Source organism: Halichoerus grypus, chromosome 2, assembly GCF_964656455.1.
Source record: "Halichoerus grypus chromosome 2, mHalGry1.hap1.1, whole genome shotgun sequence".
NCBI classification, from domain to species: Eukaryota; Metazoa; Chordata; class Mammalia; order Carnivora; family Phocidae; genus Halichoerus; species Halichoerus grypus.
This window is the reverse complement of record NC_135713.1, coordinates 128,711,363-128,723,806: the sequence shown is the minus strand read 5'-3', so window position 1 is coordinate 128,723,806 and position 12,444 is coordinate 128,711,363. Positions and strand designations below refer to the sequence as shown.

The window sequence follows — 12,444 nt, the reverse complement described above, 5'->3', positions numbered from 1 at the left end:
AAAGACAGAAAGAACAAAGATACATTTTTAATGTACAAAAAAGTAAAAAAGGCAAAATAACCTCACCTTATCTGAGATCTTTAGCACACAATATTTAATGTCAGTCCTTTTAATCTCACCCTTGTTATGAGAGAGAGAGAGTATGAGAGCAAGAGGAGGGGAGGGGGGCGGAAATTGATAGCAGTGATGAATGGGAAGCCTGAAAGATAAGGTGGTATAAGGGGCTCTGAAATGTCAGGGTTCTACTGTCCTGGGAACCTTTGAAGCACACTCCATGACGAATTACATTATCTCCAGGCTTAGAAAATTCCTACAGACAAAGATGGATAGAAAAATCAAAGGTCTTTGGAAAGTGGGGCCACAGCTTTGTGCTCAAGCCTGCAGTAAGTTCTGCTTTGTGTGATGTGAGGATGGGGGTGGGTGGGGGGTGGAGAGAACCAGGGGGTGGGATGGACTGGAGAGGAGCTTCTACCTGCACACACCTCAGCTGGGGGGTGGGGGTGGGGGTGGGAGTGGGTACTGAACTAAGGATGCAAATCGGCCTCCCTAGAGTGGCCAATCAGGAGTCAGGTGAGGGAATTTGGGTCCCCACCCCAATTGGGTGTGTGAGCACGTGTGTGGTGTTCTGGGACCTTTGTCCCACAAAGTCACACGAGGCGGGCACCCCTTGCTCCATTTTTCTTGTCAGATCTGCGTGAATCTCTTCTCCTCCACACCCACCTCGCGCGTCGTGTCTCCTCCTCATTCCGCCACAAATTCCCCCCCGCGCCTCTCAGGGTAAGAGCTTGCAGCACTCCGGCCCCGAGTCGTGTGCGGAGCTTGGCACACCGGGTTGCTGGGAACGGCCCCTGGCAGTGCCGCGCGGGTGCAGGCGGCGAGCCACGGCTCGGACACCACGGCGCTCCTGCCCGCGCGGGGCAGTCCTCCGCCTGTCCGGAGGCAGCACTGCCCGCCTTGCGCCTGCCGGCTCGCTCCTGAACTTTGGGTCTATCCTGTGGGGCTCCGGAAACTCTCGCAACGTCCAGAACACAGAAAATAGACTCATCACCTAATTCGCCAGGGAGCCAGAGCGCTGCGGGGCCGCGGCGCTGCCTGCCCCCGCTCCTCCCCCCCCCCACCCCCGCCCGGGCTCGAGCAGCCTCTCGGAGTCACACAGCAGCCCCCCCTCCCACCCCCCGGCAGACAAAGGGCCTGGGCAAACTCGCCGCCTGGCCTCCTTGCGCTCCGGGGAGGCGGCGGCGCCCGCGGTGGATCGCGCAAGGAGGCGCGCGCGGGGCAGGGAGCCGCGGCCGCGGGAGCGCGGTCACGGAAAGAGCCTCGAGATGCGCCTTACTCACATCTGCTGCTGCTGCCTCCTTTACCAGCTGGGGGTCTTGTCGAATGGGATCGTTTCAGGTGAGTTCTGCCGAGACTTTCGGCTGGCTTTCCAACTTCCCCAGCGGAAACCGGGAACGCACGGGGAGGCAGGGCTGGTGCAGCCGGTGCGCGGTGAGCAGGACTCAGTGGGTAGCAATAAAAAGGAGCGTGCGGGTGCAGATGAAGGGGTCATGCTCGAGCGAAATGCACTTCTCTCGACCTCATTTTAAGCATCGTGGAATTAATGAGAGCAGTAACGTTTGCAAAGGTACGTTTACAGCACCTGGAGGAAAATGGGGAAGTACAGCAATTGATAGCGATGCTTTGCTCTGACGTATACTTAAGAAAATAATTTATCTGTGTTGGAGTCTTTGCACCGGTTTTCCTTCACCTACTAAGTGCTGTCACCAAACTTTGCGGCCCCACTCCTTCACCCCTCCCCCCCATATAATCGTACTTTTATTTTGGAAAATGCTGGGGTCTGTAATCTGATCGCAAGGCTTCAGGGGTTGCAAGAGTTTCAGGGGCTAGACGGGTGGTCTCCAACACATTAACACGAGAGCCTTGGGTCTGAACCGAGTGTGAGCCTGGGAATGCTTGTGCTACTGGAACCGCGGCACTTTACGCCCCGCACTTCTCTGTCTGCCCCGCCCGCAGGGCTGCAGTTCGCCCCCGACCGCGAGGAGTGGGAAGTCGTGTTTCCTGCACTCTGGCGCCGGGAGCCAGTGGACGCGGCCGGCGGCAGCGGGGGCAGCGCGGACCCAGGCTGGGTGCGCGGCGGAAGCGCCCGGGCGCAGGCGGCCGGCAGCTCACGCGAGGTGCGCTCCGTGGCCCCGGCGCCGCCGGTGGAGCCGGCGGAGGGCCAGTCCGAGCCTCCGCCCCAGCCTCGGCCGCCGTCGCCGCGGGCGGGCGAGGAGGACGAGGAGTTCGAGTCGCAGGAACTGCCGCGGGGATCCAGCGGGGCTGCCGCCCTGTCCCCGGGCGCCCCGGCCTCGTGGCAGCCGCCGCCCCCACAGCCACCCCCGTCTCCTCCCCCGGGCCAGGAAGCCGAGCCGGACGGCGACGAGGTACTGCTGCGGATCCCGGCCTTCTCCCGGGACCTGTACCTGCTGCTCCGGAGAGATGGCCGCTTCCTGGCGCCGCGCTTCGCGGTGGAACAGCGGCCGAGTCCCGGCCCCGGCCCCGGCCCCACGCGGGCAGCAGCCGCCCCGCGCCCTCCGGCGCCGCCCGACGCCTCCTGCTTCTACACCGGAGCGGTGCTGCGGCACCCGGGCTCGCTGGCCTCTTTCAGCACCTGTGGAGGTGGCCTGGTAAGCGCCCTTCCTTCCCCTACTCTCCACTTTCCCGCCACTCCGCCCTCTGCCCACACACACCAGGCTGGCTTGCATGCACCTCGTCCCCTTCCGAAGTGGTCGCCCTGAACTTCACCCTAGTCTCCACTACGCAGGAAGTCTATACGGTTTACCTCCCATTGAAATCTCCAGGGCAGTCAGTGAATCTGAAGCCTAACTGGATGGATTAAGAGCCTTCTCCTTCTATACGGTTACACGTTTCTTTTGATTACTGTATCAGACTGTCTCCTGGTAACTCTTCCCACTGGTTTTACTTCTTTCTGTATTTCAAAATAAGCCCACCACGTGGTGTCTTTTAGGAGTTTGGAAGACAACCAATCTGCTCACTGCAGAATCTCCTCTGGGTCTGCCCCCACCCCCAGTTCTGCATTTATTACCTTTTTTTTTTTTCATGTCCTACTTCAAAGTTGTCAGAACAGTTCTCTAGGGAATTACATTCTGACAGCTGTCTAGAATTTAAACGCATGCACAGCCACACTGGACACCTGTTCAGTGTTCTGGGAGGGACAGGAGTGGAGAAGGAGTCACTGAGAGACTGGGAGCTGTGGACTGATGAGTGACCTTAGAACCCAGTCTGACCTTAGAACCCAGTAGGTATGCAAAGGGTCATGGTTCTGTGATTTAACTTTTTCTTTTCTGAGGTTTACATTTTACCTGGCTATAGTTGGTTCTTCTCTTCTCCACTCCATGGTAGAAGGTGGTAGGGATGGGAGCCTTGCTGAGAGGCCTGTTGGAACCTGAAAATAAAAATCATTTACTCTATCTGAACAATAGAGATCATCATGGGATTTTCTCTCCTCTGCTCTGACCCAGGTTTGGGGATAATTGTTACCTCCTGTAAGTTGGCCTTTATTTTGTGGTAAAGTACACATAACATAAAATTTACCCTTTTAACCATTTTTAGATGTACAGTTCAGAGGCATTAAGTACCTTCATGTTATTACGCAGCCATCATCATTGTGGCCTTTATTACTGGTTTAAGGCAAAACCCACAAGATATTGAAAACGCTCATGTGATTTGTGGCTTCATTTTGCTGTTCCTAATGAGCCATTGATGAAATCCACAAAGACTTGTCTGAAAGCAACCTGCTCATTTCTAGAAAAACCCAATAGTAATGGAGAGCAGAAAATATCTGCACAATTAAAGCCACCCAAAGCCATGAAATGGAAAAAGATGGTCAAAATCCAGACAAAATGAAACTGGAAATTTTTACCTATGCCCTCCTAAGGTCTCAAAGTCCAATGATGTAAATTGCTGGACAGGGCTATATTTTACCAGATGCTCATAATGATGAATATTCAAATATGGACATTTTTAGCCATGAGTGAAAAAAGTTGGCATGGAAAAAATACACGAAAAGCTTTTAAAAATGTTTTTTGTGGAACTGATATTTGAACACTTCAGTGGGGGAAACATTTTGTGGGGATTTCATTGTCCACTAGTTTTTGGCCAGGGATTAAATAATTACATATAGAAAGTTCCTGGTGTGGTAGAAGCAATAGGGGATAAAGCATTTCACTGTGTTGAAATGTGGGCTTTTGGTCACATTTTCCAAATGAGCTATGCTTTCTCTCCATACTTAAGGGAGCAAAGTTAGAATTATGAGTAGGTTTTTCATAGACTGAATAGGAGTTTGACATACTTCCCTATTTATCATGTTGGACTTTTACTCACTTTTCCTATTAGCCACATATGTATATGTTCTGAACTGGGAAGTCTTTGTTATTGAGGAAATCTGACGTTGCCAGCAATACAGTATAGCAGTCAGACTTTTGAGTAAAAAGTTAGGCAGATAGCCAAGAAGAGTGGGTTTGTTACTCCAGACTCTACCATGCCAGGCCTTTTTCCCTTATGAGGGTGGATAAGGAAAGAGAGCATAATTTGTTATCTGAGCTCTGACATTGGCTTGTACCCTGACAATTGACAAGTCCCTTACCTCTCTGGGCTTCAGTTTTCATTCATTAAATGAGAGAATTGGATGATTTAATTAAAAACTGGAGGATAGAATTGAAATTCTATTAGATGTTAAATGTATCCCACATCCTGCATTAGGGACTTACAGATTGGGAGAAGGACATCATACACAAGTGGTTATGACCCAGGTATCTATGGAACAGTGAGGTGCTGAATCAGATCTTATGCCTGAGGTAAATCCAGCTTGGAAAGTTGGGGAAGGCTTCCCAAAGCAGAGTTTAACTGAAGCATGAGGAGGCTTTCCCCAGGCAGAACAAGGCTGAAGAGTGTTTTAGATAAAGGGATGATGCTGAAGATATAAAAGTGGAGACCTATCAAGGAACTGAAAATAAGAATCTCCTGTGACTGGGCTAGAAGGTGCAATAAGGGGAAATGATCCTAAAATGTTTGGTGAGATCAGACCTCAAAAGCCTTGTCTGCTGGACTATGGGCTTTTCCTAACTGTTGATTATCATGGGGCTACATCTTATTCTTCTGTATTTCCAGAATTCTGTGATCCTCTCATTCTAATGTGAGGAATCATAATGACTTTCCGTGGGGGTGAATTAATTATAAATGCAACTGCTTTTCGTTTGCAACAGTTTTTTTCTTCTCAGTAAGTGAAAGCTTTCTGATCTTTAGTTGCCAAAAAGAGTAGATAACTAAGTGTACCTTCCCCTCCCCTCTCTTTGGATTAGTGCATATTTGAAAAGACCCAAGAGTCTCTATCAGAGGACATAGATCATCAACTACCCAGTATTGCATAGTGGTAAACATTTATAAGGTTGGCCAATTCATTCTCCAGATATCAGTCTGACTTGTGCTGTGAAAGGGAAAGTGCTAGAATAGATATTTTGGGTACATGGTCAGGTGCTGCCTCTTCAAAGTACTTAATCTTTCTGGATCTCATTTTTCCTATTTATAAAACACACAAATTGCATTTATATACTAGCAATAGATGTATGAAGTGTTCTTACTATTTCTGTTTCCCCTTCTTAGTCTCTAATATTGAAGAATAATCTTATTTGAGCCACATATTAGATCCAGTAGGCACATAAATATCCTAATACTAAGCAATTAAACATTTATTGAGCAAGTCCTCTGAGCAAGGCATTGTGCAGATATGGAGAATACAAAAAGTAGATGAAAAAGCCTTGATGTATGTTTCAGGGAGCTTCCAGCCTGCCTTGCCAGTGACAAATGGAAACGGATATACAATAGCTTGAGATAGGTACAAATATAGGTATGCCCCAAGTGCTTTGATGCTACTTTCTTACTCATTTCTTTTCATTTCCACAACATCGTAAGATACCTGGTTTTGAGTCGGCACTCAATAAAAATCACTGAACAAAATACAGCATATACAGAACTTTATTATGTTTTAAATAACAATCTCTAAAACTTAAAATACAAAAAAGCAACAAATTAAATATTATGAAAGAGTGCAACAATTATGTTGGCTCAAAACAAACGCATTAATTTTTTTTTTTTTTAAAAAGCACATGTCAACAGGATAAACTAGATCATGATACACCTTGCCTGTGGTTCCCTCTAAATGGACTGTTGAAATGGTCATCATTAATATTTGGATTATTCTTCTAGGAGGATGAAGAGTGACTACTAAAACTTTATCCCCTTAATTTTTAAGTTTTATACAGTAGTCATTTTGATTAGCTCTTTATACAGAATCTGCAGTCTTGTGTAAATTCAGTTTCTTTTCTTTTCTTTTTTTTTGGCAGTTTACTCCTTTTTTTTTTTTTTTTGCATCACTACATTCGATGCCACAGCCAGTTTTGAACAGTTAAATATTTTAGGGTATCCATTCCAGACAAGGCACTTTCTCAGGTACCAGTACTAAGGCAGGAGGGGAGTGTCCTGGCAGAGTCCGGGGAAGGGTCGTGTACTAGCAGAGTGGGAAGTGGCATGATCATCCAAATGAAAAAAAGTAAAGACTGCAGACGAACCTCACTCATCTACCTTCTTGGTTCAAGCCAAATCTTAGGAGCCACAGAAAAGATCTTCTAAGTAAATCTAAAGCAATATTATAAAAGAATGCCATTAGTACCTCAGACATGTTGAATATCTCCTTAAAGACTGAAAACAGTTTGGACTGGATTAATGGAGAACATGGAGACATTAGGAAACCTCCATGAACTGGGTGGGGATTCACCAGAAGTGCAGGGAGCAGGAATGCAGGGAGCAGAGGTGGCATTGGCTTTTTTTCATGTCCAATTATGACCAGCAGTGGAAGCCACATGTGCATGTCTAGGCAAGAACAGAAAGGATAAAAGCTGAGCTTTCCCAGACATGTTGGTGACACTAGAGGACACAGCATCTCCCTTCTAAAAAGATGATCTATTGGCTCCCTTCACCCAGAAGAAGGGCCCACCTGTTTCACCAAATAACCTGAGGAGTCACAACAGATAGGTGAGCAGGGAAACCAAAAAGATATGAGCTGACATCCAAGAATATCACACTCTTAAGAAAATGAACCATGTAAAGGAGAGTCCTCAGACTCTGGCTTGTTAGTATATGGAGCAACAAAATTAATAGAATAGATGGATACTTTAACAGAAGTATAAGAGCGGATATATATTCATGGAAAAAATAAATTAAAAAAAAATACAGCAACAGCTGCTGTCCAGAAAAAAAAAAAAGATAGATACAAGGTATCTAAAAATAGGGCGCCTGGGTGGCTCAGTTGGTTAAGCGACTGCCTTCGGCTCAGGTCATGATCCTGGAGTCCCTGGATCGAGTCCCGCATCGGGCTCCCTGCTCGGCAGGGAGTCTGCTTCTCCCTCTGACCCTCCCCCCTCTCATGTGCTTGCTCTCTCTCATTCTCTCTCTCTCAAATAAATAAATAATCTTTAAAAAAAAAAAACAAAAAACAATGTATCTAAAAATAAGTGGTCATTAGAATTAAAAACTCCATCAATGAACTGACAGGTAAATTTCTGACCTAGAAGATCAGGCCCAGAAATTCTCCCAGAACGTAATATAAAAGACAAATGGATCCACAGTATGAAAGAAAAGTTGTGAGCCATGAATCCTAGATCTAGATGGTTCAAATTTATCTAATAGCGGTTAACTTTTAAAAGTAAGTGAAAGGATAGAATTTTGTGTGTGTGAGTGTAGTGTAATTTATTTGACCAATGTCCTGTTGTTCCAATTTTTCACTTTTATAAATAACTCCATGATAAACACCTTATACAGTAAACGTTGAGCACATATATGATTATTTACCTCCGCCCATTTATAAAGGATAGAATTTTTAAAATGCATGCAATATACCCTAAAGATTTGAATCTAATTTAAATCATATATATATATATATATTTATCAGCCAGGCTTTGGATGTGAGGTCGTATAGGTGAGCCTCACCCAGCAGGCATACAAACTAATTTCCAATATAAATTTCTGTATTTGGAAGAAAAACTAAAGACAGACTCAACATAACTTATATGTAGAATCCTGGACTTTTAAAAATTTCAAATCTTTTACAGTTGTTTCATCCCAAATAAAATTAGAGCAGTTTTCCTTTAGCAACTTACCTTTCTCAAGTTTTTCCAAATTTTTCAAGGAAACAAAGACACTTTTGCACTTGTATTTTGCTGTTTAATATTTAGTGTCTGATTAAATTACATGATTACAGAACATTGTACCTTTGTGCGTTCAAGCAAATTCAGCTGATTCTTGGTCAACATACAGGCTGGTTGGTAGAGATAATTTCAAGTAGCAAGACGAGAGGAATCTATGAGCTATGTGTATTCTGCATGTTGTATGCCTCAGTGGTCATATTTTCTAGATGGTGTGGAGAGTGTTATTTAATTCAGTGATTCCAGTTGATTTGGCTGATATAACTAATATAGGTTAGATAGAGGTTAACACAGCTTTTTTTTTGTATCATAATCTCATTTCCAGAGTTAAAGGAAGACGCACACCTTCAGATCGAAGGATGAATCACCAAGCTCACGGTGGTATTAGTAGAGACCCATGCCTAGACATATTGTGGGAGAATATTAGAAAATCAAAGAGAAAGAGAAAATTCTACAGGTTTAATAAGGGAATGATTATCTCTAATGGAATGAGTGTTAGATGCTAGAGGATCATGAGTTGATAATTTTAGAGTTCTGAGGAAATGTGATTTGGAATCCAGGACTCAGACCAGCTAACATTCTTTTTTTTCAAGTTTTTATTTAAATTCCAGTTAGTTAACATACAGTGCAATATTAGTTTCAGGTGTAGAATTTAGTGATTCATCACTTACATACAACACCCAATGGTCATCACAAGTGCCCTCCTTTCTACCCATCTGACCTATTTAACCTGTCTCCCCAACCCCCTCCCCTCCAGTAACCCTCAGTTTGTTCTCTATAGTTAAGAGCCAAACTACCATGCAAACCTAAAGACAAAATAATATCATTTTCAAAATTATAAGGACTCAAACTTTACCAAACAGAACCTCCAAAAAGGTATGCAATGAAAAGTCTTCCTCAAACCCCTTTTTTCCAGTTATTGCTATATTCCTTCCTAGATGTAGCTAGGGTTATTAGTTTCTAGTGTGTGGTCTAGAAGCAGTTGATAAATAAACAAATAAATATGTGTATATAAATTTATAGTTTTTAAGCCTACATTATTTATACACATACACACATGCATGCACATGTGAGATTACCACATATGAGTGCACAGAGATTCTTCTTTCTTTTTTTAAAATTTTTTATTGTTATGTTAATCACCATACATTACATCATTAGTTTTTGATGTAGTGTTCCATGATTCATTGTTTGTGTATAACACCCAGTGCTCCATGCAGTATGTGCCCTCTTTAATACCCATCACCAGGTTAACACATCCTTCTCCCCTCTAGAACCCTCAGTTTGTTTCTCAGAGTCCATCGTCTCTCATGGTTCATCTCCCCCTCCAATTTCCCCCCCTTCATTCTTCCCCTCCTGCTATCTTCTTCTTCTTCTTTTTTTTTTTTTTAACATGTATTATTTGTTTCAGAGGTACAGATCTGTGATTCAACAGTCTTGCACAATTCACAGCGCTCACCATAGCACATACCCTCCTCAATGTCCATCACCCAGCCACCCCATCCCTCCCACCCCCCACCACTCCAGCAACCCTCAGTTTGTTTCCTGAGATTAAGAATTCCTCATATCAGTGAGGTCATATGATACATGTCTTTCTCTGATTGACTTATTTCAATCAGCATAACACCCTCCAGTTCCATCCATGTTGTTGCAAATGGCAAGATCTCATTCCTTTTGATGGCTGCATAATATTCCATTGTATATATATACCACCTCTTTTTTTTTTTTTTTAAGATTTTATTTATTTATTTGACAGAGAGAGAGAGACAGCTAGAGAGGGAACACAAGCAGGGGGAGTGGGAGAGGGAGAAGCAGGCTCCTGGCCGAACAGGGAGCCCGATGCGGGGCTCGATCCCAGGACCCTGGGATCATGACCTGAGCTGAAGGCAGACGCTTAACGACTGAGCCACCCAGGCGCCCCTATACCACATCTTCTTTATCCATTCATCTGTCGATGGACATCTTGGTTCTTTCAACAGTTTGGCTATTGTGGACATTGCTGCTATAAACATCGGGGTATACCCTTTCGGATCCCTACATTTGTATCTTTGGGGTAAATACCCAGTAGTGCAATTGCTGGATCGTATAGTAGCTCCATTTTTAACTTTTTGAGGAACCTCCATACTGTTTTCCAGAGTGGCTGCACCAGCTTCCCTTCTCACCAACAGTGGAGGAGGGTTCCCCTTTCTCCGCATCCCCGCCAACATCTGTCGTTTCCTGACTTGTTAATTTTAGCCATTCTGACTGGTGTGAGGTGATATCTCATTGAGGTTTTGATTTGGATTTCCCTGATGCCGAGCGATGTTGAGCACTTTTTCATGTGTCTATTGGCCATTTGGATGTCTTCTTTGGAAAAATGTCTGTTCATGTCTTCTGCCCATTTCTTGATTGGATTCTTTGTTCTTTGGGTGTTGAGTTTGATGAGTTCTTTATAGATTTTGGATACTAGCCCTTTATCTGATATGTCATTTGCAAATATCTTCTCCCATTCTGTCAGTTGTCTTTTGGTTTTGTTGACTGTTTCTTTTGCTGTGCAAAAGCTTTTTATCTTGATGAGGTCCCAATAGTTCATTTTTGCTCTTGCTTCCCTTGCCTTTGGCGATGTTTCTAGGAGGAAGTTGTTGCAGCTGAGGTCAAATAGGTTGCTGCCTGTGTTCTCCTTTAGGATTTTGATGGACTCCTGTCTCACATTTAAGTCTTTCATCCATTTTGAGTCTATTTTTGTGTGTGGTGTAAGGAAATGGTCCAGTTTCATTCTTCTGCATGTGGCTGTCCAATTTTCCCAACACCATTTGTTGAAGAGACTGTCTTTTTTCCATTGGACATTCTTTCCTGCTTTGTCAAAGATTAGTTGACCATATAGTTGAGGGTCCATTTCTGGGCTCTCTATTCTGTTCCATTGATCTATGTGTCTGTTTTTGTGCCAGTACCATACTGTCTTGATGATCACAGCTTTGTAGTAGAGCTGGAAGTCCGGAATTGTGATGCCGCCAGCTTTGCTTTTCTTTTTCAACATTCCTCTGGCTATTTGGGGTCTTTTCTGGTTCCATACAAATTTTAGGATTATTTGTTCCATTTCTTTGAAGAAAGTGGATGGTATTTTGATGGGGATTGCATTGAATGTGTAGATTGCTCTAGGTAGGATTGACATCTTCACAATATTTGTTGTTCCAATCCATGAGCATGGAACGTTTTTCCATTTCTATGTGTCTTCTTCAATTTCTTTCATGAGTATTTTATAGTTTTCTGAGTACAGATCCTTTGCCTCTTTGGTTAGATTTATTCCTAGGTATCTTATGGTTTTGGGTGCAATTGTAAATGGGATCGACTCCTTAATTTCTCTTTCTTCTGTCTTGTTGTTGGTGTATAGGAATGCCACTGATTTCTGTGCATTGATTTTATATCCTGCCACTTGACTGAATTCCTGTATGAGTTCTAGCAGTTTTGGGGTGGAGTCTTTTGGGTTTTCCACATAAAGTATCATATCATCTGCAAAGAGTGAGAGTTTGACTTCTTCCTTGCCGATATGGATGCCTTTGATTTCTTTTTGTTGTCTGATTGCTGTAGCTAGGACTTCTAATACTATGTTGAATAGCAGTGGAGATAGTGGACATCCCTGCCGTGTTCCTGACCTTAGGGGGAAAGCCCTCGGTTTTTCCCCATTGAGAATGATATTTGCTGTGGGTTTTTCATAGATGGCTTTTATGATATTGAGGTATGTACCCTCTATCCCTATACTCTGAAGAGTTTTGATCAAGAAAGGATGCTGTACTTTGTGAAATGTTTTTTCTGCATCTATTGAGAGGATCATATGGTTCTTGTTCTTTCTTTTATTAATGTATTGTATGACATCGATTGATTTGCAGATGTTGAACCAACCTTGCAGCCCAGGAATAAATCCCACTTGGTCGTGGTGAATAATGCTTTAATGTACTGTTGGATCCTATTGGCTAGTATTTTGGTGAAAATTTTTGCATCCATGTTCATCAAGGATATTGGTCTGTCATTCTCCTTTTTGATGGGGTCTTTGTCTGGTTTTGGGATCAAGGTAATGGTGGCCTCATAAAACGAGTTTGGAAGTTTTCCTTCCATTTCTATTTTTTGGAACAGTTTCAGAACAGTAGGTATTAATTCTTCTTGAAATGTTTGGTAGAATTCCCCTGGGAAGCCATCTGGCCCTGGGCTT

The 12,444-nt window shown here is 44.0% G+C and overlaps 1 protein-coding gene and 1 long non-coding RNA gene across 2 annotated transcripts in view; one reads left to right on the top strand and one right to left on the bottom strand.

Annotated features, from left to right (window-relative positions):
* LOC118533318 (uncharacterized) overlaps positions 1-2,538 on the bottom strand; it is a 34,668-nt gene extending 32,130 nt beyond the window's left edge. Inside the window, exons 1-2 of the long non-coding RNA XR_004916185.2 lie at positions 2,463-2,538; positions 1,338-1,639 (exon numbers count right to left, since the gene is read on the bottom strand). This is a non-coding gene — a long non-coding RNA (uncharacterized LOC118533318). The remainder of the gene's footprint in view (positions 1-1,337; positions 1,640-2,462) is intronic.
* The window catches only part of ADAMTS19 (ADAM metallopeptidase with thrombospondin type 1 motif 19), a 248,696-nt gene continuing 237,519 nt past the window's right edge, over positions 1,268-12,444 (top strand). The window contains exons 1-2 of the mRNA XM_078067553.1: positions 1,268-1,395; positions 2,014-2,666. Coding sequence (XP_077923679.1) covers positions 1,323-1,395; positions 2,014-2,666 — 726 coding nt within the window. The 5' untranslated portion in view covers positions 1,268-1,322. The remainder of the gene's footprint in view (positions 1,396-2,013; positions 2,667-12,444) is intronic.